The sequence below is a fragment of the Pseudochaenichthys georgianus genome, chromosome 23 (assembly GCF_902827115.2).
Source record: "Pseudochaenichthys georgianus chromosome 23, fPseGeo1.2, whole genome shotgun sequence".
Classification (NCBI taxonomy): Eukaryota; Metazoa; Chordata; class Actinopteri; order Perciformes; family Channichthyidae; genus Pseudochaenichthys; species Pseudochaenichthys georgianus.
Window position 1 is genome coordinate 10,786,452 of NC_047525.1, and position 25,870 is coordinate 10,812,321.

Consider the following 25,870-nt stretch of genomic DNA (forward strand, 5'->3'; position numbering starts at 1 on the left):
AAATCTCAGAAATAGAGCAGCAACAAAAGATCATTTTTTGTGAATTCTCAATCTGCTGAGTAGTGTGTTTTTTAATGTGCATAGTGTAAAACAAGAACACAACACCTGCTGGAGTCCTCAGTTCAGATGCATTATGTGATGGATGTCCCTCGTCTCCACGTGACGGATGAAAGCTGCATCTTGTGTTTCAGCAGTTCTCGTGGTAAATATGGATGGAGAAGTCCACCTGGCCTTTCAATGGGCCGATTATGCTGATCATCTGCCTCTGTCCGGCTTACAGACAGTGATTAGATATTTATATATACAGTCTATGGATTAGACCCAAGGAGGACGTCCCCAGCTACAAAAGGCCCCCCCATCAGCTGCTGCTCTCCCCCTTAGCCCTGTTGTTGTGTGACTGTGGCGAGGGATAACATCCCCTTCACAGTAGACCAGCAGCTGCAGAAAAAAGGTTCAAGGTATCTTCTCCCTACACACACAGGTGTCAAAGAGGAATGGGTAACTCATCCTCAAGCACCGTGGACGACCTGCAGGCGGTAGAGATGCACCACTGGTACAAGAAGTTCATGACGGAGTGTCCCTCGGGTCAGCTCACCCTGCACGAGTTCAAGCAGTTCTTCGGCCTGCGTGGTCTGGACCAGGAGGCCAACACCTACATCGAGCAGATGTTCCGCACGTTTGACATGAACAAAGTAAGATTCTGTACATTCAAATACAAAGTTCAAGAGGGTTTAGACTTCGGTTGCAGAAAAAAAACGGGTTTTTTTTATATCTGAGAGGGTCAGGATTTGATGGTATAAGCAGAGATGGCAAAAGTACACACATCCTTTACTCAAGTAGAAGTACAGATACTCGTGTTTAAAAATAAAAGTACTGACTAAACTTCTTTACTCAAGTAAAAGTAAAGAAGAATGGGCTTCGAAATGTACTTCAGTAAAAAAAGTACCCATAACTAGCAGCTGTTTTAAAGAGTAGGCCTACCCTTTATATTAATAGAACAATAATGTCATTGTTAGCTAATGAATGTTTCCATGCTGAACAACGGCAACTTGATAACGTTTTCATCAGTCCCTCTTCTTTAGAGAAGACCAGGAAATGATGGAGCCACGGATCGTGTTCAAATCAATAGGCACGCAATGACTCTAAATAATAATGATCACGCCACCAACCACAGATTAAAACTAAAGTAACCAGCCTGTTTTCAAAATGTAAGAAGTAGAAAGTACAGGTATTTGTGTTACAAATGTAGTAGAAGTAAAGGGGAAAAGTTGTCAGAAAAATAAGGAGTGGAGCAAAGTACTGATACCAGAAAAATGTACTTAAGAACAGTAACGAAGTATTAGTATTCCACAACTTCCCACCTCTGGGTATATGTGGGGTTTCTAGTTTGCGTCATGTTTTGCATTTCTTTCTACTCCCTTTTAAAGAGACAGAGTAAACTAAATAAATACCATGTGGACATAAAGACGTTATTGACATGAGATTAAGAAAGACTTACATTTGTGTGCATCAGTGAGTTATTCTGTCTTTATTATCTACACTGAATATACAATTTTAACTCAAACAAGCGGTTCAGTTATCTCCCAGCTACACGCTTGTAAACCCTGGATCATGTTTATTAAGATTGTCTCGGAGCATGAACAGGGTCATCGCTATATTTAGGCCCCCTTCAGCTCACAAAAGGTCATGTTAATCTCTCTGCATGATTTCAACGATGGGATTATCTGTGAGATTGTTGATGTTGTTTGGACAGTCCCTGGAGATAACCCTGTGGCACACTTTATTTCACAGATAGAATTTGAAAGTTGAAATGAAGGGGCCGTCGTCAGTGATTTTTGTCTTTGAATGTGTGAAAATAGTTAAATATTAATCAGACGATGATGTATAATAATTGATTGATGTTTTGCCCCACTTGTTTTTGCAGGACGGCTACATAGACTTCATAGAGTATGTGGCTGCTCTCAGTCTGGTGATGAGAGGGAAGATGGAGCACAAGCTGCGCTGGTATTTCAAACTCTATGATGTGGATGGTAATGGTTGCATTGACCGGCATGAGCTCCTCAACATCATAAAGGTACAGCATATCATGCACTCTCTATTTTATAGCAACTCATGGTCTCATCATGGGATACTGATATACTCTGTTCCTGCAGGCTATCCGTGCTATCAATGGGAATGAAAGTCAGGAAGATTCCGCTGAGGATTTCACTAACCGCGTGTTTGACAGGATCGATATAAACGGAGATGGTGAGTGTGTGAGATTTAGAACATTGGGAGGACAGTGTTGAGCCATTTATCAGCTGTGAGGCTGTCTTGAGGCTAACATCTATGGAAGGCCAGACATAAAAAAATTCCTTTATTTTCAGAAATTCAACTTTAATCCTAAAATGTAAAGTTAATTTTCAGTAATTTAAGAATGTAATTATTATCGATTAAATGGTTCTTACACAAAATGCAACTGAAATAAAATGTTTTAATGAATAATAAATGTTCATATTCATTTGTTCTCATGGTAGGCACTAATTCTCTTCTGTAGAAAACCAGACAATCACAACAACACAATATTATGTGGATGGCTGATGAACTTCCAACAATCCTTAAATCGTTACCAAAGGATGTTAATTCAACAAGTACAATGAAATACATGAAATGCAATTTTAAAACGGGGGTGTGGGACTTTTTTTACTTGACTTAATTTGGGAGAAAAATGCATGTTTTTAAACGTCTTTTCCCTCTAAAAGGTGAGCTCTCCTTGGAGGAGTTTGTGGCCGGTGCTCGAGGTGACGATGATTTCATGGAGGTGATGATAAAAAGCCTGGACCTGACCCACATCATGACGATGATCCACAATAGGAGGCACAGTGTTTAGTGCCTGCCCCGATGACTTTATGCTTATACACAATTCAACCTGAGAGTTCAGTACATGGCCTCTGAATAAAAGGTCTTTCATAGACTAAGATTTCTATAAACATTTAAACCAGGTTATTGTAATTCTGCTGCAAACCCTGACATATCTTATTTCTAACCTCTAAAAGAATCACATATGCATTTGGATGACCTTTGCAAAGTGTTACTTGTCTTTGTCTATCGTCGCTGAGCTCTCCCAAGGACACCTTGGCACGAGGGATGATCTCTCAGACGGTCCACTTACCCACAGATTCCCTCAGGGATTAAACAGGGAGAAAGTGGAGCAGAGTGGCAGTTATATGCACTTAATGCTTTCCAAATCTGTATTTTCTGGGCGTCTACATCAAAATACTTGAATGACTTTTTACTTGTTCTTGCCCGTTGGGTTAACAGGAGGAGACTTGCAGCGTAAAGTACACAAACAGGTAAAAGTGTCTGAAGAGATTAAGCAGTGTTCTCATGTTTACCTTTTTTATCCTTTTTTAAATAAAGCTGAAGCAGAAGACAAAGCAGCAGCTTGTGATTGTGTGGCATTTAGGTGTGGGTGTGTGTATTAGCTTAATAACTTACTGCCTGTTCAGCAAACCCCATGACTTCAGTATACGACCTCATACAACAGGATCAACAAATATGACACGTTGTGGAAAGTGAACCCTCCCTTTAAACAAGTACGATGATTTTCCTGCACGGTGCCAAAGTCGCTCCATGTAAGGCACACATGCTTAACCTGCATCGTGTTCATCTTTTTCTGCCATTATTTGAAACAGGATTATCTTTTGTAATAAAAAAGAAAAGGAATGTAAACTATAGTATTACGCTTGATATATCCTGTAAAAACATAGAAAAACTAAAACAAGTATAAAGCAAACATGCGAAAATGGCTTTTATTTTATACAAATATTAAACATTATTATTAACTGTCATGAGACAAGGAAAACAGGGTTATTCTTTAACCACAAGGGGGCAGCGACATAATTGGATTATTTTTTTACACAAAAGATCCCAACAACAGTCCATCTCCTGATACTGCTTATCTTTAGATGTATATTACCCTCTTTTGTCTTTCTGTCACTGTGTCTTGCCTCTTTCTTTTCCTCAGGGGCTCACAGGAAGTCATAAAGGTATTTGATAATCTCAAAATTCACAGTCCTGGAAGATAAAACAGACGAAGCATATCCTCTGTGAAAAAACTTGTAATTTGTTTTCATTTTCAGTCAAATGTGTTTTAGCAGACATGCACACACACCTGGAGATGGCACAGATGAAGTCCATAGAAACGGCACATTTGTACTTTGGGGCATCGATCTGGTCGCCATGACTGACCTGCGTCAACAGCTGCAGGGTCACCAGAGAGGAGATCTGACGGAGAATCGAGTGAAACATGAAATGCCTCTCGGTTCCACTTCTTTAAACAGCTTTGCCTCACTTTGAAGCACTAAATGACAGCCAGTAGCACAGATATGGGTTGAGCCTAATTTCCTAAAACCATTTCATGCTCGGGCCATAAATAGATCAGCATTTGGCTTCAGGTACGAAACTCATGACCATATGGGGAGAAAACTCTCATCTGAGACACTGTGGCCATTACGTTTGATTTAACATAACATAGTGTGTCATTTGCTCCCAGAAATGGGAACAATTACAATTTAAAATCCTGTTAAAATGAAACTATGTTCTCATTTCATTTGCTTAACTGGCAAATGGGCAAACAAGCATGACGTTATTTGTTTAAATATTCTGTCGAAGCTACTTCACAGACCCTGGAGTATTCCTAAAGTTGACTTTCAAAGTCACAATCATAGAGAAAGATTGAAGGCACTGTAGGGCAAAATAAAATAAAGAATCATCCCACTACAGAGCTCAGGTTAACAAATTAGGACATGATGACATCAAAATGTCCATCCAGAAGTTGGTATTTCAGGCTGTAGAGAAATGGCAAACCAACACTCTCAGACATTTCCATCCCTACAGCCATACTGTACCACTAGCACGGCTAAAAAACTATGAGTCACTTATGAGATGCCGAAGAGAATCAATTGAAATTATGCAGAAACATAAAACAAATGGAATAAGATGTGATAGAACGTGCCAAAAAAAAAGATCCTTATTCATTTACGGTAATTTTTTTTTGCGTCTGAAAGTGTCTCGACCCTGACCTGGGAGAAGATGCTGGCAGTGGGGGCCACTCTGCTGTCCACCACGCTGTAGAAAATGGCGAGTAGGCGATCCAGAGGAAACGGCTTCGGCCCTAGAAGGTGGTTACTAGTCTAGAAAACAGAGACATATTAAGATTATATAACAGTTTAGCTTAAATGTGCAGAAAGGGCAGTGTTATGTGAAGATGATCACCTTTTCATTTTTCTTCAAGAAGTTTGTTTTCTTTATTTTACCGTGGTGCTGTTGGGGGATAACAGAGCAACATTAAACTCACACAATAACACTTAAAAGGGCTTTACAATCTGTACAAGATACCAATATTTATAATATAAAACTGCTGTACCTTTACAAAGAAGCGTTTGTCTGTGCGGGCAGGGTTGAAGGATGCCAGGTAGGCAGCAATCAAAAGGAACTTGGAGTAATAAGGCAGCTCAACATGAGTGTGAGCGGACAAACCTGAAGGGAAATAAAGGAATGAGTCGGGTGTACTGTGCGCACTGTGTAAAAAGACTTTCATACAGTACATCATGATGCTCAGCAACCCTACATTTAGTCATACAGTACATTGATTCATACGGTGGGATTCATTTTTTTGCTGTTCCCAATTTGAGCATTAATACAAAATGTCAATGCACCTGTTTCAGCAATTTAACATCTGCTCTGCAAGCGTATTACGTCATTAGATTCAACAGCGCTAAGTGTGTGTTGGTACCTCTCACTGCTCCATTCTCCTTCTCCTCCATTTGCTGCATCTGCTCCCACTGCAGGCTGAACAGAGAACAGGGAATTATGAACACAAACCACAGCAGCAGTAAATACGCTGATTCAGGTTGTTCACCAGGAGGCAGCAAACAAGCAGCAGAACTAGAACGAGCCGTTAGATCAGAAAGTGACATGGTTCATTAGCAGATCGATGTAAAGCCGACAGACCTGGACACTTCCCGCAGGTAAACAGTCTGCATGGCTTTTTTCAGATGAGGCTCGATGTTTCTCCACAGCTTGTGAGTGTCCGTCTCTTTCACTGAAGTCATACACAGAGGAGCATTGATGAAAAAGCCACATTAAGAGCATACAATCACTTTAAATGGCTTATAAGAGAATAGATGTTATCAGGAAGAATAGGAACATGTAATTGCGTAACGGTTAAGGAGGGGCAGTGGCGGTAGACCAATTTGACTGGGGGGCCAGTTATTTTCTGAGGGGGGCACAATAAATGCAGGACGAAAAAGACAAAGACAGTATGAAGTAATTGCACATACACCTAAGAAAACAATGCAATACAGTTATTGGTATTTGTTTCATTACACATTATTATACGCTTACCTTTAACCTTTGTGTGCTGTTTGGGTCTGTGGGACCCGTTTTCAGTGTTTACTAAAAGAAAATGTATGCAATTTAATTATTTGAACCTGCTTCATTCGGGGGTGGACCTCACATCCTCTAGGGGGGTCCGGGGGCATGCAGCCCCGGGAAGATTATTTTTTGAAATGTTGAAGTTAAATGCATCAATCTGGTGCACTTTGAGCACAAAATGAACGTATGGATACAGCTCTCAACACTCATGAAAGAGAGCTGTAAACTTTTCAATAATCAACAAATCTTTAGAATATGATCACAACCAATAACAAATCATTTAAACTAGTTTATTCTTATCTTATGTTACCTATAGTTAGTATTCTTTCTTATTTTTTACTGTCCTATATCATTGGAATGATTTCTTTATTTTTTACAACAAATTAAATAGATAAAGGTGTGCTCTCTCTCTCTGTCTCGCTCGCTCACAGAGGCTGTGTGCTCCTCCGTGACGATGACGGCTTGCAGTTAAAAAAACAAAAACATATTTGTAAAGTGGGGGCTATTGAGGGCTATTGAGATACCAGTAGCTCGTGATCGACGTGTTGGAGACCCCTGCTCTAATGGGTCCGACTAGAGTGACAAAATGTTTTACTTCCTCCTATTCCGTCAGCCAATAAATCGTGTAATCATAAACTTTTTTTTTTTTTTTCATTTTTAGGGGGGCCACAGGGGGGTCAAAAGTCAGTGTTAGGGGGCACTGGCCCCCTCTGCCCCCCCTAGAACCGCCCCTGAGGAGGGGTGACGTTTGTTGTGATAAATACAAATATCACCTTACTCTGCAGCCAGTCTCCAATTAACTATGAGGCTTTTTTGCCTAATTTAACTCAATGTTTCGGATATAAGAGACAGATTGTTTTGTCACAACAGAACATAAAAAGCTATAAAAACAGTGATTGTTCAACTTATGTTATAATTCTATTACATTTAGGTGTCATGGTTTACCTATCTTTTGCTGAAGTATGGTGGATGTGAACATGAGAAAAGGTTTGCCAGCGTATTCACATCAACAACTTTATATGGTGACAATATTTGACTGTTGTGTTTACAGCTTGTTCCACTTCAATCTAATTAGCGGGGGGTAATCAATGAATGCAGCTTTAAAAGAGAGAAATGCTGAAAAGTTCAAATAGCTTAAACTCATTTCAACAAGATTAAAAAGATCTCTCTTCAAATGAGCACAAATAAAAGGGTAAAATAGAGATGTGTTTATTATTGATCAGCTATCAGATGAAAGAATACATCTCTTTATGTTTTACCTTTTCCTTCTGCTAACGGCTCGCAGAACTTTGAGAAGTTGAGAGCAGCCTGGTTGACAAGAGGAGAAAGAGAATCAATGATCCCAGACTGAAAGAAAATCAAAACTATGAAAAATGTTCTCTAATTTATGAGTGTGTGTGTGTGTGTGTGTGTGTGTGTGTGTGTGTGTGTGTGTGTGTGTGTGTGTGTGTGTGTGTGTGTGTGTGTGTGTGTGTGTGTGTGTGTGTGTGTGTGTGTGTGTCTGACCATGTGTCGCAGCTCTCTGAGGTCTCGACACACCGAGTAAAAAACTCCCAGCAGGATGTTGATGTAAGCCGAGTAAAACTCATCCGAATATGAAGGATTTCTGTCCTGGGCCAAAATGTGCTGCAGCTCACCTTCAAATGCATAGAAGTAGCACTGTCAGTAGAACTACTCACACAAAACAATATTTTAAAAAGCAATGTTTCTTCTAACATCAAGTACAATTCCTGTCGTGCTAAATGTTTTAAAAATACATGCATATTCCTCTTCAGTCTCTGCCTTATGTGTAAGAACAAAGTCACAGGTACACATTTCACGCAGAATCCGCCAAGTGTGCCTCACAATTATGCAGTGTGACGGGAGTTTATTCATGACACTGAATGCTCATCGTGTCGTGTGCGTGCGTGTGTGTGTGTGTGAAGGATGCTACCTTTACTGTAGTCGGGGAAATGGAGCAGAAGGGGCTCGAAACAGCCGGTGTTTGGTCTGAACCTGTCCCAGACGATTTCACTGAGCAGGATGACGGTAACGTTGTCCTCCACCTGAAGAGGTCCCATAATGTGTGATATAACATTGGTTTGTACTACAAGGGGATTCAGGCTCCATGGCTACAGACATTGCTACCTCATTCAATTTATGTTTTATATATATAGATCTAATGTTGAGTGTATTTCAGCGTATTGTTTAGTTGAAGTCTTTTGACATTTGAATAGCTCTACTCATTTGTTTTACCGTGACAATATGATTTTGTGCCATGAGGAACAATGATGGACAGTTTGAAATGGGCAGCTAAAGGATCTCTATAAACAACCCACCAGATAAAAACGGCTATCACAGGAATAAAACACAAATAGTCTTTGTCCTCTATATGTCCTCAATTTAAATGCTGTGTGGGATTGCCATCTGTCTTCCGGAACAACATTATTAAAGCGCTCCACGCACTCAGCTCCAGATCATTTATAACAAAGGAAGCTCCTCCAGTCCCTGTTCATCATCTGCAACAACATTAGAGCTGCTGGCTTGATAGATGACACAAAGAGCGTGCTGCACTTTCTCACCAGTTCCTGAAGACGCAGGAGAGCAGGGAGGAGATTGGCATCAGAGTCTCTCAGAAGCTCTGCTTTTTCCATTACCTGAAAAATATATACCAGAAAAAGTGTGATTGAAAGGTAATGTACTCAGGAGGAGAATTCCTTTGTTAGTTTGTTTCCTCATGGTTGAATACACGTATTGTAGGTCGCTTTGGATAAAAGCATAAGCAAAATGTAATGTAACTCATATCTAACAAACTAGAGGTTGTAAAAGGCCAAGTAGTAAGCCAACATTCTAGACTAAAACTCCAGTGCTGGCTGGAAATCTGACTATTTTTCTCCAGGCTTTATGCATCTGGAGCTTTGTTTAGCGTCTATTTGCATTTGTTATCACTACTAATCATGTTGCCATACATTTGAGTGACACATCCCAAGAATAATACATTTGATATGCCATGGATTATAGTATTTTGGTGTGCCAAGTGAGGAGCGATTTTCTGGTTGGGGAATAAAGTGCACTCACAATGTATCGCGTCTGCTTGGCAGGAGACTGCGAGCTCTGCTGTCTGTAGATGCGTACAAAGTCAGACAGGGAGGGACTGCGGGGGAGCAGCGAGGCAGCATCGCAGCCAAAGAAGGACAGCAGCACTTGTTCAAACAGCAAGGCAACAGAAACACATTCAACAAAGCTCACTGTGGCGTGGGGCAGCTGCAAAGAGGAGGAGGAAAAGACAATCAGTTTTGTATCCATGTGCAGTTAAATACACACCTTCACATTGTGTTGACTCTCCTTTGCTTTTGTTGCACACTGAACAATTAAAAGTCCTTAATGAAACTCAAACACTCTCATTGTTACTGCTCTCCACTGCTGTGATTCAGCGTTACATACTGTTAGCAACAGACAGTCAGAAAAGAAAACAATTCAATTGAATAACAGATCAATTGTAAAAACAATTATTCAGGGAAAATGCGAAAAGTTGCTACTTCCAAATACCAAAATTAACAGAATTGCTGCTTTTTTTTTACTTAAATGAAAAAACAAACAGAACATTTTAAGTTTGTGTTAAACATTACCTCCAGTTCCTTCAGCAAAACATTCAGCACATGACTCTTCCCTGAAGATTGATGACCATAGATGAAGATTGAGGGATAGCTGTACTGGTGTGGCTGTGAAATATGACATGTCAATATGATTAATGACAATCCAACAAACAACATAGATATTCCTTTATCAACCAAAACGCCAATCCAAAATGGACAAATATAACTTGATTTAAAGTTACATGCAACAGTTACTCTTTTTTTTTTTTGCTGAAATGAATACATTACATTACATGTCACTTGTATTGAATGTATCCAAAGCGACTTACATACATTCAATACTGTGGGCAATCCCCACAGGAACAATTTGGGGTGAAGTGTCTTGTCCAAGCACACAGCGGGATTCAAACCAGTGTCCCCGTGATCCGAAGGTCAGCGCACTACCCACTGAGCCACAACCTCCCACTTACAAAATACACTTGTAAAGATTTTAAATGTAGAGTATACTTAAAACAATGATTGCTGTATTCCATTGTATAGTTGTGTTTTACTTTATTAAATGTGTTTCTTATCTTTTGTAAGGTATGTTAGAGTCCAATTAAAATGATTTTTGTGCAGGTCAGCAGGTGCTATAAGTCTGAAATATTGTGTATCTTAGCTATACAATATAACATTGTTTTTTAATGTAATTGTATAATGTGTTTCTCTTGTAATATATGTGTTGTTTTTTTGTAAGGCACTTTGTGTTTGAATGTGCTATATAAATAAATGTGCCTAGAATGATGGTGGGGCAGAGATGTATAGAGTGAGTGTACGTTTTTGTGGCTGGCCGAAAATGCAGTTTGACAATGTGTATCCCATAACTAATGGTATATGCTAAAACAATAATGTAACCCTGCCACATGTTGCCATTTCTCATTAATTTAGGTGAAGTCGAAGCGAAATAATATAGGTCCACTTTTAGTGTAATAATCGTATTAAGGCGCGCCCCCGCAGCCAGGATCTCACTTCAGATCGACACGAGCCTACATACCTGACCCATGAGCGACAGCAGCATCCCTGCCTGGACCTCTCTGCAGGGCAGCTTCTTTGAAACCGTCTGCAGCCTCTCTTCCTCATATCCTGGCTGTTGTAACAGCGCTGACATCATGCTCTCCGTACTACAAACCACAACACAGTGTTTAAGACTGTGAGGAGGTCAGTGACAAGCGGCTACAAACAACCAGGCTAACGTTAGCTTTCTAAACGTTCACTGACAGCACACGCACAACTCGTATCCAGTCAAAAATGTGACCAGAACGAAACATATTTAAGAAAACAATGCACTGTAAACACGACAGGGCACTTTAATAATATATATAACAGAAAATAAAATGTGTAGCAAACGTAAAAAGCGATGAAAAGCTACATTAAAAGTTGAAAACGGTAACAAACAGGAGGTGGACACTCACATGAGTTTCGCGCGCGCCTTCAGATTACGCCAAATGACGGTGTCCGGTCACCAGCCAATCGCAGATCGCACAAAGATTCATGGGTAATGTAGTTTTTAGCTCTAAAACTGTTATTGTGATGTAAAGAACTTCAGAAGATTGTTTTTTAAACACATAAATATACACATTGTGCATATGTTTTTATTGTTCTTTATGTATGGATGTGATACACACATTATACTTACATGACAACTGTACAGCTTTATCTGCTGAGCAAAGTAGAAAGGAGAAAACATGAGAACATATAGGCTAATAGTCTTTTGAATGATATAAACGGCATATACAAAGGCAACATCTGGGAATATTGAGTTTTTATGGTTTTGTTATGATATCATTGGAAGCAAGCATAATTAAAGGTCCATTTATGCCGTTCATTTGCAGTCTAATGTTGTTTAATAGTTGCATTTGTGTACGGTAATTTCGAGGAGCATGCTCCCATACCGCTCTCATATAATTAGGGTAATGTGAAGCAGCTGTTAGAGGGGGATTATGTGGGGATTATGTGAGCATTACATTTGGGTGCATTAGCCACACTGTTGTAGTTTGTTATTATTATGATTGTGTGTGTTGAGATTTTGGGCGTGCTACTTGAATAATACGTCAGACGTGGATTAAGAGATGTGGGCTGGCCCTGTGCTACCCAAGGCTTTCCTCCTCCTCTGATTCACCTCAGCTGCAGCTGTTGGTCTGTCGGAGCTCAGACGGAGCATTTCAGCAGAGTGGATCCCAGACATGAGCCTGTGTGCCGGGGGAACAGTATCTGGCTTTACACACGTTTCAGGTAACGACATATTTGACAAATCATCAGGACAAATGTCGGATGAATCCACTGGCTTCTGAATGGATTCCTGAAGCGTGTTTTTTCGGAAAGCGCGTTTCGTTTTTTGCAAGAGTGATGAATGAAAACCAGGAGGAAAACACCAGAAAACAAAACCCGACCTCGCCATGGATGTGAGGGTGCAGTGATTCTATGGAAACAGCTGTGACTGTATAAAGTCAGAATAAAAACCCTAAACAGCGACAAGTTCTGCAGAACACAGCATCTTTGCCTTTTACGGATCAGATGCTCAGATGTGAGTTCGCTGAATACATTGGTCCTGAGCACCGAGCAGACCCCTGCACTTAGACCGGAGGATGATCCCCGGGGTCCCCAGCACGATCACCACCATGATCCCCGCCTCCGAGGCTGCCAAAATATACCAGACCAACTACGTCCGGAACTCCCGCGCCATCGGCACCCTCTGGGCCATCTTCACCATCCTCTTCGCCATCGTCAACGTGGTGTGCTTCATCCAGCCGTACTGGATTGGAGACGGCATGGACACCCCGCAGGCGGGATACTTCGGGCTGTTCCACTACTGCATCGGCAACGGGCTGTCCCGGGACCTGACCTGTAAGGGCAGCTTCACCGAGTTCAGCAGCATCCCCTCCGGTGCGTTCAAGGCCGCCTCCTTCTTCATCGCCATGTCCATGGTGCTGGTGCTCTCCTGCATCGGCTGCTTCTCGCTCTTCTTCTTCTGCAGCACCGGCACCGTGTACAAGATCTGCGGCTGGATGCAGCTGGCTGCAGGTAAGAGACTGGCTACAGGTTGGAGTTCTCAAAACACTTCAGTGTTCTCATATGAGATTCATAGTTCAAAATATTATGAGATGAGGTCTCTCCCTTATCTCCCCTTATCACAAAGTTTAGAATAAATATTCACACATTCTGCAGCCAGAAATCTATGTTCTCCTGCTTTTTAGGTTTGAAGATCCGAGTAGAAATGACTCAGAGCTTCAATAAAAAGCCATTGAAATACAATTACAGGTTTGATCTTTTATGATATTTTATTATTTATCAGGTCTAGAACTTTATTGAGTATTTGACTAGTTAATCAACAAAGTAAACACCCTTTTTTGATAAATGATACAAAAATCAAAGAAAAGGTGGTTTCAGTCTCTTGTACTAGATATACAGGTTTTTATAATGGTAAACTGCATCTTTGGGTTGTGGATTGTCAAGGCATAACCTTGGATTTCAAGAGGATTTTTTTCAATATTTTCTGACACATTATAGACCGAACAATGGAGCAATTTATCTAGAAAAGAATCAGAAAATGTACAATGAAAATAAGTAGAAGTTGCAACCCTACAGCACCTAAAAATCTAGATGTTCTCCAGACTCCTCATTTGAACTCTGTTGAGATGAGAACAAGAAATGTAATGGATCATAATATGAACTGGAATTGTCCACAATGAACAATAACAATCCACCACACCTTGAACTTTATGTTATGATATGTCTTTGCCCTCTGCTGTGTGTTGTACTTTTTATTGTATGTTGAGTTGTATGGAACAAGCTGTAATACTCTGCACTGAACACGAATTCCACCAGCCTGGCTGTGTGGTCATTAAAGATTCTAATCTAATCTAATCTAATTACAGGTTTTACTCAAATCTCACAGCTAAGATTGCAAAAATTGAGGAGGATAAAAATGCAGATTGCTTTCACTTAAGATGTTTCGCCTGCTTTTTTTGTGTTGACGTCTCCAATGGGTTTGGCCACAGAGCCCTGTTATAGTAAAAGTAGTATTTGGTCCATTTTACACTAGAGCATATCTCGAGTCTTGGTCAAATATCATGTAACGATCTGAAGTGTATGAAGATCTTGATCAAGCATTTGTGTTGATGTTTATGAGCCTGAACATCTGTCCCCGAAGTCTGTTGATTACCAGTTTTAGCTAAATATATAGTAACCAGAGGCTAATGTAATTCCACGTTGCACAAACCATTAGTCATAGAAACTAGGAGAGCCATTGGCCAGATGCGAGGCTATTTTAAAGCAGAAAAAAGCTTTTTCACTAAAGTATCTCGAAGTATCTCAGCTTTAAATTGGATTATCTTGGAGCAAAAGCACTATGATGAGCTCTTTCAGAGTCCTAATGAGTTCTACATTCTGCTAGTTTGAGGGTTTTATTTCACAGATCAAAGTTGCTTCTTATTCCTTAGAGTCACATGTTTGCTTTCTCCAGTTTTCCCACCATCAGAGAAGCAGATGTGACGGTTTGCACCACATTGATAAAGAAATAAATCAGATGTTCAGCTCTGGTGGTTTTTGTTAAAGTCGTAAGGAGTGGTGGAGAGTAATTAAGGAGGTTTATTGAAGTAGACAGTACATAACTAATACATTTCAGAGCAAAACAATGTACATCTTACCCCACTACACTTGGCTAACTGCAGCTGTAGTTACTGGTTACATTTCAGATCATATTTACATATGAAATTGGAAACAAAAAGGTTATTTTTTTTATACACTGTTTGCTGATTATATTCCTAATTAATCGATAAATCATTAGGTCCATCAAATGCCAGAAAGTGATAAAAAAATGTCCATGTCACTCCATTACCAAGATGATGTATTCAAATTGGTATATTGTGTACTTGCCAACAGTCTAAAACACAACATTTTGGGTCATTATCAGTATTAAAAATATATCCATTCATAAAAAGATGTTAACCAGAGGGTAAAAAAAACAATTGTATAATAATAAAAAAAAAAATCCAGCAAAACAATTAAGGTTACTTATTTACAAAGTACAATTTGTAGTATATCTTATACTTTTACTCAAGTAAAAATAACCTTAATTGATCTTCAATATACTTTTGTGCAATTCAATGTGACCAATATATCTTATTCTCATCACGGCTGCTGTTAAAGTGGCCATTTAACGGTTTTCTAGGCAACAGAAATAGCTGATACCGAGGTACTCTCTCTAAGCTGTCTGAAATCCAAACGTGATTGCAAAAAAAAATGATAAGTCATCCCTGCGTGATGTCTTTTAGGGTGTATGAAGCTGCTGTGATGGCAGCAAACAGAGCTCAGAGGAAGCCCTCCTCTCCCACAGAGGGACGTCCTGAATGTTTGAAGAGCTCTGCCTTGGTGGACCAGGCAGGGCACTTTTTTTAACTATAGCCAATAATTATGATTGTTGTAATGAGGTAACCATGTCATTATTTATTTGCGATTTTTAAACAACATCTGTGGTTATATAGTTTGCACAAATGTTTTGCATAACTTTGCACAGTAGCCGTCATTCTTTCGACAGATCTGCCTTAGGTCCCAGAGAGACAACTTTAATATATTATTCTTGTTTCTCCACTTCCTTATGCTTTCGGTTCGGAATTCCTCAACAAACCACATTTTTAAAGCTTCTTATTCATTATTTAAAATCAGACATGATGATGTTAAATCACATTTTTTTTTAAAACACACCTTCGCAGTCAGATAGATCTGAACCTAGTTAAACACCAACAGGAGATGTATTCATCAAACACCAAATGAGTGAATATCTTTTGGAAAAGCTGTTTCCTCTTTTAGAGACTTGTAATGTATGCCAAGGAGCTTTTCTGAAATATCGTGTAAGCATCTCTAAGACATTTATCTGCTATTAATTAATTTCACTTTCTAGTTTCTTCGTATTTAGTTTTTATGAAATAGGGAGATTGTAAAAAAGCAGTCTGGAGGATGCCAAATAGATTGTTTACAACCTTATAACCTACAAGGTTATAAATGGCTTATTATTTATACAGATAGCCATAAATAGGTGATGTATTTGCCATTGATAGATCCATTAGAAGCACTTAAAACGCCTTTTTAAAGCATATCAGAAAGAAAACAGGACGATGCTCAGTAACCTGACGGCCTCCAGAGCTAATGACCATCTGGATCCCACAAATTCACAGGCATGATTTTCTCCATGGCAGTAACAGCTGCAAATGTTCTGTATGTGTAAATCAGTAGAAGACCATTGAATCAGACGTTGGTCAGCTTCCTGTGCCTTTAGGCAAGGCAAGGCAAGTTTATTTATATAGCACCTTTCAAAACAAGGAAATTCAAAGTGCTTTACAAAAAACGAAAGACATTAAGAAAATGGCATTTAAAATCAGTCATTAAAAAGAAAAGATAATAAAATAAACATTAATAGAAAAAATACATGGATAAAAGTTACAGTGCAGTTTAAGATGTGAATAGTTCAATTAAAATCAGCGGCAAAAAGAAAAGTCTTTAGTCTGGATTTAAAAGTAGTCAGAGTTGCAGCGGACCTGCAGTTTTCAGGGAGTTTGTTCCAGATATTTGGAGCATAATAACTGAACGCTGCTTTACCATGTTTAGTTCTGACTCTGGGGACAGAAAGCTGACCAGTCCCTGAAGACCTGAGAGATCTGGATGGTTCATAATTTAGCAGTAGGTCAGAAATGTAATTTGGGCCTAAACCATTCAGTGCTTTATAAACCAGCAGCAGTATTTTGAAATCAATTATTTGACACACAGGAAGCCAGTGTAAAGACTTCAGAACAGGAGTGATGTGATCCATTTTCTTAGTGTTAGTGAGGACTCGAGCAGCGGCGTTCTGAATCAGCTGCAGCTTTCTAATAGATTTTTTAGTGAGACCTGTGAAGACACCATTGCAGTAGTCCAGTCTACTGAAGATAAAAGCATGGACAAGTTTTTCCAAATCCTGCTGTGACATTAGTCTTTTAATCCTAGATATATTCTTTAGGTGATAGTAGGCTGATTTAGTAACTGTTTTAATGTGACTGTTGAAACTCAGGTCAGAGTCCATGACTACAGCTAGATTTCTGGCTTTATCTGTTGTTTTGAACATTGCAGACTGAAGCTCAGTGCTAACTTTTATACGTTCTGCCTTGGCTCCAAAAACCATTACCTCAGTTTTATCTTTTTTTAATTGGAGAAAGTTCTGACACATCCAGTCATTGATTTGTTCAATGCACTTACTCAGTGTTTGAATTGGAGCATAGTCTCCTGGTGAAATTGTTACGTAAATGTGTGTGTCATCCGCATAGCTATGGTAACTTATTTTGTTGTTTTTCATTATCTGAGCCAGTGGTAGCATGTAGATGTTAAAGAGAAGAGGCCCCAAGATGGAGCCTTGAGGTACCCCACATGTCATCTTTGTCAACTCAGATATGTATTTACCTATAGAAACAAAGTTGTTTCTGTCCTTTAAGTAGGATTCAAACCAATTTAGAACTGTTTTCGAAAGTCCCACCCAGTTTTCTAGTCGGTCGAGTAATATGTTGTGGTCAACAGTGTCGAACGCAGCACTGAGATCTAATAATACTAACACTGAAGTTCTGCCACAGTCTGTGTTTAAGTGGATGTCATTGAAGACCTTTACAAGAGCAGTCTCAGTGCTGTGGTTTGGACGAAAGCCTGACTGGAACACATCGAAACAACTATTTAAATGCAAGAAATTACTCAACTGTTGAAAAACTACTTTGTCAATGATTTTACCTAGAAATGGCAGGTTTCATATGGGCCTGTAATTGTTCATTACTGAAGCATCTAGATTATTATTTTTTAAGAGCGGTTTAATGACTGCGGTTTTCAGGGCCTGTGGAAAAATACCTGAGTGAAGAGATTTGTTTACTATATGAAGTAGATCTGAGGCCATGCAACGAAAAACATCTTTGAAAAATCCTGTTGGAATAATATCAAGGCAGCAAGAGGAGGATTTCAGAAGTTGAATAATGTCCTCTAGGTTTTTATCATTAATCTGATGGAATTGTGTCATGGTGTTTGAATTGATATTAGGTGGACATAGGGACAACACATTTGCTGTACCTGATGCAGAGGCACTGACTGCTTGTCTGATTTTCTGAATTGTGTCAGTGAAAAAGGAGGCAAAATCATTGCATGCCCTGGTGGATAGAAATTCAGAGGCTACTGACACTGGGGGGTTAGTTATGGCGCATTTCCACTGCAGCGGGTAGCCCCGTTTAAGCGTCCTGGACCGTCCTCAAGCGGCCAGGCCAGTTTTTGGTGGCATTTCCATATAGCCTAGTACCGGCTAGCGGGTACTTTTTCTCTCTTTTTCCGGCCCCATAAAATCGTGGTTCTATCAGACCAGGCCAGGGCTGTGACGTCAACACTCGACTGCTGATTGGTCAGAGAGAGAATCGTCACAAGATCGCGCGCGAGATCATCCCTCGCGTCACATATATATCAAGAAGCAAGCTTGCAGCATTTTGTAAACGGAGGAGCTACAAAAATGGCAACGTCGAAGAAAAGCACACCGTGGTCGACCGAGGAGGTGACGACGTTCCTACATCTCATTGGGGATGATAGAATCCAACGGGAGCTCGACGGAACAACGCGAAATGTGAAAGTGTTCCAGGATGTCTCTGCACAGATGTCCGAGCGCGGATTTTCCTGCGATGTAGGGAAAACGGAACGGCTTTACTGGAGTCCCTGCAAGGTACGCTCACTTCTAACAAAGAAGTCTATTTTATCCTTACATTAATGTTCGACAACCCGTGCTTTTATGGAGCCCCAAAGAGCTACATAGCTAGCTAAGGCAGATAGCCTAGGCAGATAGCCTTAGCTAGAGCTATTGTTTGCTAACACCATATGTGCCATTGTTTACGTTCAGTTTTTCTTTTCTATAGTTGTTGTTGCTATTTAGTATTGTGCTGCAGTAGTTTGTGGAATTATCAAGTCATTTTGCTGTTCTAGATGATTACATTGGGACTCGTGAGGAGGAACCTTCCCGAACAACGGTTGATGGCAGTGTTCCGTCCACATCGTCATCGAATCCAGAACGGACCCCAGCCGAAGAATCGACACCGACTCAACCACCAACACCGAGTGCCATCACGACACCGCAGCGTGTGGTTCTAGGTAAGAAATAGAAATGGCAAAACGACTGGAATTGTGTTTTTGTTTTTTTAAACCGTGGATCATCCATCGTCAGTAATTAAAATAAGCTATATCACTGTGTGGAAATGCTCTGTTACAAGTAAAGTCTTAGCTAGTAAGCAGCTAGTACAGTTGTGTGTGACATCCTATCATATACATATATTTATATTCATTATCAACAGGCTGGACATAATGTAATTCACTTTCACAATCATTGTAAACATCTAGGGCCAGAACTTTCTTTAGTTCACCTTACTGTTGTTCTGTTTATACATGTTATTCTTATATCCTTGTGTGACCTGTACCTGTCCTGTGTGTTTTCCTTATTGCTAATTATTATCTTATTGTCACCCAGGCAAGAGGAAACGAGGAGGAGAGGATCGGGCCCAGCAGGAACGGCACCATGACTGGGCAGCCGACGTGGCCCGTCTCCTCCCTGATACTTCAAAAAACCTTAATAGTTATTGTACATATTATATATTTTTTATCTAGTTAATTTTTAAATGCAACATTTTTACTTCCTTGTTTATTTATTTTCTTTAAAATGTTCATTTTATATTTACAATTCCATGTATATTTATGCTGGCTGCAATACAGTTTTAAATTTTTTATTTGTATTGTTTAATGGCATGCCTTTTTGATACAACATTTGTATTTTTATACTGCCATCAATAAAGTACTTCTTTGACTTATCTTATTTCTTGTTGATAATGAATGGCACCCAACAGAAACAAATCATAAACATACATGAATTTATAAAGCAATAACAAACACCATCAGTTAGGAAAAAGACCCTTACTTTTAAGAGATTTAAAGCAAGAAATTGAGTTTTCTAGCTTGAGGTCCTCCTCTAAAACATTATTACATGTTTATTTTGTAATAATATTAAGAATACATAATAAATACATAATACATGTAGCAATTGCTCAATTGTAATACCCTCCTTCTACTAGACTCAAACAACACATTCCTTATATATTTCAAAGACGAGAGAACAAAATAAACCTATAACCCATTCAAGCAAGCTTTTAACATGTCTAGAAGAAAGATTGAGGTTATATTTAATATATTATATGTTGTGGATACTTTAGTCTCCATCCATGTTTACAATTGTCCACACTATTTTACACTTGCATTTATGAATATAGTTTTGCTGTGTTTTACACTTTAGTATTTATGTTTATAGTTTGCTTAATTGATTAGAAAGATTTTCTTTTCATGATCTGATATTTCCTCAAATGTTATTATGGGGCAGTACTTACTGGTGCTTGAATTTCAAATATTCAATTCAGATAATATTTGTTTAAAACATTTTACAAACACATGTATATTGAAAAAAAAAAGGATTTATTTATGTTCAATACAATGAATACAATACAATGCTTGCTGTGATCACTTTCCTTCTTGCTGTGATAACAAGCCACACACCAAGAAACAAGTAAACGATCGCTTCCACATCCTCCATTGTTGTGTGTGTTTTGTGAGTTGTGTCGCATTGAAGATGACGCCACTGCAGTTTTACCCAGCGTCGCTCCGACCAAAAAGCTGATCGCCCCGCCTACACTGCGTTGCTACCCCAGGTCCTAAACTGTAATGGAAATGCGCCACGGCCTCTGCCGGCCAGCGAGGCAGCCCGAGGCCTGAGCGAGGACGCTTAGGGACGCTTAAACGGGGCTACCCCGTTGCAGTGGAAATGCGCCATTAGTCTGTCGACGGTAGCAAACAAGGCACGTGCATTGTTTTTGTTTTTGGTAATGATGTCAGAGAAGAAAGACTGTCGTGCGTTTTTCAATTCCAAATTATAAAGGCCAAGTCTCTCTTTATAGATTTCAAAGTGAACCTGGAGATTTGTTTTTCGACACTCTCTTTTTTCTGCTCTCACGGTCATGGCCTTTCTCCATGGAGATATTTTCTTCCCAGTCACTTCCTTTACCTTAGTTGGACAAATGGCATCTATAACATTTTGAATTTTTGAATTAAAATGATCTACTAGCTCATTTACTGAGATGTTAGCAGAGGCAAGTGTGGAAGAAAAATTCTGAGTAAACATTTCCCTAGTATTTTCAGTTAAATATCGCTTTGTGGTTACCTCTTTTTGAACATTTTTGTGAACAGAAATAGAGCTCTCAAAGAAAACACAGGAATGGTCAGAGAGTGCAACATCAGTCACCACAACCTTAGAGATATTCAGACCCTTTGAGATAATTAAGTCCAGAGTGTGCCCCTTATTGTGCGTGGGCTCCGTCACATGCTGAGTCAGTCCATAGTTATCAAGAACACAAAACAGTTCTTTAGCCCCTCTGTCCTGGGGGTTGTCAACATGGATGTTAAAATTACCAACAATGACTAGACGATCAAAGTCAATACACACTATAGACAGCAGTTCAGTAAAGTCATCAAAAAAGCTTGCACAGTATTTGGGTGGTCTATAGATATTTAGGAACAGAGTTCGAGAGGAGCATTTCAGCTGAAGGGCCACATATTCAAAAAAAGCAAAGTTCCCATAAGATGTCTTCCTGCATTTAATGGAATCATTGAACAAAATAGCAACTCCACCTCTCTTATGCATTCTTTCCTGACTCATAAAACTAAAGTTGGGAGGGGTTGATTCGATAAGAACAGCTGCACTGTCTTTAGTGTAAGTGGTCTCGCTTTCGGAGCCAAAACAACATTTGTTGGAGTTAGTTTATTGATCTAAATGTTGATTTCCAGAATATCCAGAGGATCCAGCAGGGGCAGCTGCTGTGAGAGTGACGGAGAACACAAAGGCTCTGCTTGCCTTATGTTTGATGCATGATAACAGTTTGATAAAAGCGCCTGACTGACTGATATCGTTATACCAATGCTCGGTGTGCCGTGCAGTATTCAATTTTACACCTCATCAGAAAGATGTCTAGTGGAACGGGGACGTGCTGCTTATCACGTCACATTGTGTGCTTGAAAAATACACCAAGACGCTATCACACTCTCTGCTGAGGAGAGAGATAGATAATGAAAACTGATCCAGGGAATGTTTGAAAACTGAAATCTTCATTTTGTAAAACTTGTTTTTTGTTCATGTTGTAATCCAATAAGAAGTCAAGTGTACACCTTTTATACTCCTCTTGTCTTATCTGAGGTCAGAAATACAAATATACTATAGATTGTATGTTATATTTCTTCATGACAAGATCTACGTAATACATTTTTATTAATTCATTTATTTGTGAGTAAAAAAACACATTGTAGTAAAAGCTCTCTGTTTACAAGTCTGCCATCATACCAACTCAGTCATAAAGGCATAATGTTACATTATTATCATCAGTTATTTCTTGCATTTGATAAGTGAAACATCTTATAGTTGCATGTCCCTATATCGTGTAGTATTTAACCAAACGCAAACGTAATTTGTTGTTCCAAATTTTAACATCCAGTCAAAATAAATGGCTGTACTACTCACTTATCGCACCCTATAATACAAATGCTGTACCTGCCACTATAACAATAAACAAACAAAAAATGAAGGAAAGAGGTTGCTGGCAATAATTGGCTGTGGGTCAAAGCCTATTTAAAAAAAGCCAAACATTTGCACTGTAGATGAGATTTAAGGCAGGGAGCTAATGACATCAGCCCCATCTTTATCCACTCACATAAAATGAAGCACCGTAAAAGTCTGAGACATGATCACACATGAGACTAAGACGCAGACATAACAGAGACACATATGCACACACAGACAAAACAAACTAGTTTAAGCTCAGATAGGTCACATTTGATGGATGTTGATTTGTACATGCTTCAGAAGCATTAACAAAAATAGAAATGTTGACCCATGCAGAGTAAATGATCCAAACAAGACAGCCAGCCAAGTCAGCAGACGCTCACAGATCTCACCCTACAGACTTGTTCTAATACTGAGGATTAAGAAAGTGGATCACCTCCCTTAGCTGATGAGGATTTTAAAGAGACAGTAACCAATTGCTGACCTCCATCAGCCTTAATAGACACTTTGACACTTTCATACAAGTAGAAACTTTTAGGAGACACTTGACTATATAATCATTATTTGGTTGAATTAAGCTTAGATTTGTGACTAAATTGCACTCAACGGATTAACATTCAAACTAACCAAGAGAGGTTGACAGAATAACCACACTATAAGGTATATTTTTGGTAGCTAATCGGGTCTACTTAATATTTGTCTGAGCAATTTATTAATGTTTTGCCCAGGTTGGATTAAACTAAATGGACCTTGTAATTAGTTTACTTTATCAATAGCTTTTTCCAAGAATGAACAGTCTTTAAAGTGCTCTGAAAAATCAACACTATCTACAACAAATTGTTACGTTGCCTCTTGATGCAAATGTAATGTCTGAAAAAGCTGAGCTACAAATTCAAAAGTTTATAAAATAAGCAAGTTTTTTAAGAAAATGATCAGCCAGATGATCAGATGATCAGCAATATATTACAGGTAGTCACCAGAGAGAATAAATCAGCGTGAGCGAGGCAATTTAAACATGTCCCAGAGGGTGAGGTGTTATTATGGTGTGTGTGGTCTAATGGCGAGGTTAGACCAAACATTTGATCCAAAATGCTTAAATCCCAGCTGGACTCGATGTCCTCATAGCTGCCTGCCAGCTGCTCACAAATCTGCTGCAGCCATGGAGGAATTTGACATTAGTGTGTGCAGCAGTGTTCTTTCTATTACAAGGATTACAAGGTCTGCTGTCCTGATATAAAACCTTGAGCTTGAAAAAATAGTCCCACATTCTTTACCTCTTTGTTGATTTTAAATAGACCTATAACAAAGTGCATTACCAATAATAAAAACAGATAAAATACATATTTTAAATATGCACATACCGTAGGGCAGTGGTTCTCAAATGGGGGTACGCGGACCCCTAGGGGTACGTTGGAGTACTGCAGGGGGTACGTGAGATTTATTTTATGTTAATGGAAAAACGAGTGCTGTCAAAATTATCGCGTTAACGGCGGTAATTAATTTTTTGAATTAATTGCGTTAAAATATTTAACGCATTTAACGCATGTGCAGAATGGCCCGCCCCATACGTGGCAGCGCCAGGGTATGGCTGGGGTAGGCTACACCCATACCAAGAAATGGCTTGGCCCCACCATGAAAAATGATGTTAAAGTAAGCAAAATAAAGTCTGCCAACTCGCGCAGAGTAAATTGCACAGACAGCAGTTAGTAAGATTGATTTCAGTAGCCACGGTTTTGAAAACTTTTGTCACATAGTGATTGACTTCTCAATAGAACATCTTTGATAATGTCTTCTGGCCAATCAGAATCAAGATAACGGCGTCGTGTTGTTGCAGGAAGTCCCGACGGAGAATACTTTTGCTGTAGTACAGGGGTGCACATAACTAACTGGTACGCAGGTTATGTGCGTAATCTGAAATGCGTACCGTCACTTGTGTCACAAAGCGCATTTGCGTACCGACGTACTTGTGAAGCTTTTCCAGAAGGCGGTTCGATCACCAGACGACAGAGTCGGTCTCCGTGTGCACAGACAGGGCTGCTGTTAACGTCGGTCTGTACAACGGAATTGTGCCAAAACTACGCCAACCGGCTGCGGAGGGAGACTCCTCCCCCCCCTTCACTGGAGAACTGCGCTAACAGCTGATCACAACGTTCCCACTCTGTGGTCACGAAGTACTCCACTAGCCGCCGCCCCCTCTGTCGACTTTCCTGAAGTACTCCCCCGTTGATAGAAATAAACACGTAATGAATTAAGACCCCACGGTTTGATGATTGATAGGTGTGTGGGTTGTCTTTCATTTTGACACGCAGAAATTTTTTATAATAAACATGGATACTGTATGTTAAATGGATATATCCGCCTTCTTTCATTTATCTTTCCATTCCCACAACAATATAGATAGATAAATGGCATATTTTGGACATAATGGTGATTAATCATGATTAATTAATTTGTAAACTGTGAGTAATCTGATTTTAAAAATTGTAATCGTTTGACAGCCCTAAAAAAAACATAATTAATGCATTTAAACAAACTACTAGTAGATTAACTACTTTATTCAACTCAACGGTCCGTCACAGCGGGGGAGCTATGATCATGCATAGCGGATCTCTCTCTCTCTCTCTCTCTCTCTCTCTCTCTCTCTCTCTCTCTCTCTCTCTCTCTCTCTCTCTCTCGCGTCCGGTTAGACTTCACTCCCGTTTATGTCCAAATCTATCAGATCTAGCTAGTTCTAGTTAATGATATGACTGCCTGCTTATCAAAGGACCTAAACAATAAGCGTTGCTTGGCAATGGCGTGTGGCCGCAAAGTAGCCTACTATAGGCCCTGGCTGCTGCACGCGGAATGGGGCGTCGTCAGATGTGGGCGGGGCTGGACGTCCGATGGGCGGGGTGTATGGATATCCTAATGAGACAAACAGCATCATCTGCTGGATAACTACAAGAAGTAGCCTACAAATACAAATCTGCACTCGACTAAATATAATTTAAAAACTTCATACTAATTAAATGCATGAATGTATTTAAATATACCTTTTTATACCACATGTGCAATGTGGTCATATTTTCTATATTAGTGTATTTAAGTTCATTAGTTAATATTTGTTTTATAATTGATTATTCATTTAGTCAGTTCTGTGCATACTCGTATCTAGTCCATATATTTCAAATGATACATTGCACTGCATTTCATAGAATGATAGAAAAAG

General features: G+C 39.5%; 3 protein-coding genes across 3 annotated transcripts in view; 2 read left to right on the forward strand and 1 right to left on the reverse strand.

The window, feature by feature from the left end:
- Nucleotides 1-494: 494 nt before the first annotated feature.
- Nucleotides 495-3,337, forward strand: guca1aa (guanylate cyclase activator 1Aa). Its single transcript, XM_034075130.1, has 4 exons — nucleotides 495-692; nucleotides 1,925-2,074; nucleotides 2,154-2,247; nucleotides 2,742-3,337. Exons 1-4 carry the CDS (start codon nucleotides 495-497, stop codon nucleotides 2,867-2,869), a joined length of 570 nt encoding a protein of 189 aa, XP_033931021.1. The 3' UTR covers nucleotides 2,870-3,337.
- Nucleotides 3,338-3,777: 440 nt separating this feature from the next.
- orc5 (origin recognition complex, subunit 5) lies at nucleotides 3,778-11,486 on the reverse strand. The gene is made up of 15 exons (XM_034075240.1): nucleotides 11,444-11,486; nucleotides 11,026-11,152; nucleotides 10,026-10,118; nucleotides 9,475-9,660; nucleotides 8,979-9,053; nucleotides 8,351-8,462; nucleotides 7,924-8,054; nucleotides 7,677-7,725; nucleotides 5,995-6,085; nucleotides 5,777-5,832; nucleotides 5,408-5,520; nucleotides 5,257-5,304; nucleotides 5,064-5,174; nucleotides 4,154-4,266; nucleotides 3,778-4,056 (listed from the first exon to the last, which is right to left on the reverse strand). The coding sequence occupies exons 2-15, from the start codon at nucleotides 11,140-11,142 to the stop codon at nucleotides 4,011-4,013; spliced, it is 1,341 nt and encodes a 446-aa protein (XP_033931131.1). The 5' UTR covers nucleotides 11,143-11,152; nucleotides 11,444-11,486; the 3' UTR covers nucleotides 3,778-4,010.
- A 571-nt stretch (nucleotides 11,487-12,057) lies between these two features.
- lhfpl3 (LHFPL tetraspan subfamily member 3) overlaps nucleotides 12,058-25,870 on the forward strand; it is a 48,419-nt gene continuing 34,606 nt past the window's right edge. Inside the window, exon 1 of the mRNA XM_034075241.2 lies at nucleotides 12,058-13,052. Within this exon, the coding sequence (XP_033931132.1) occupies nucleotides 12,617-13,052 (436 nt within the window). The 5' untranslated portion in view covers nucleotides 12,058-12,616. The remainder of the gene's footprint in view (nucleotides 13,053-25,870) is intronic.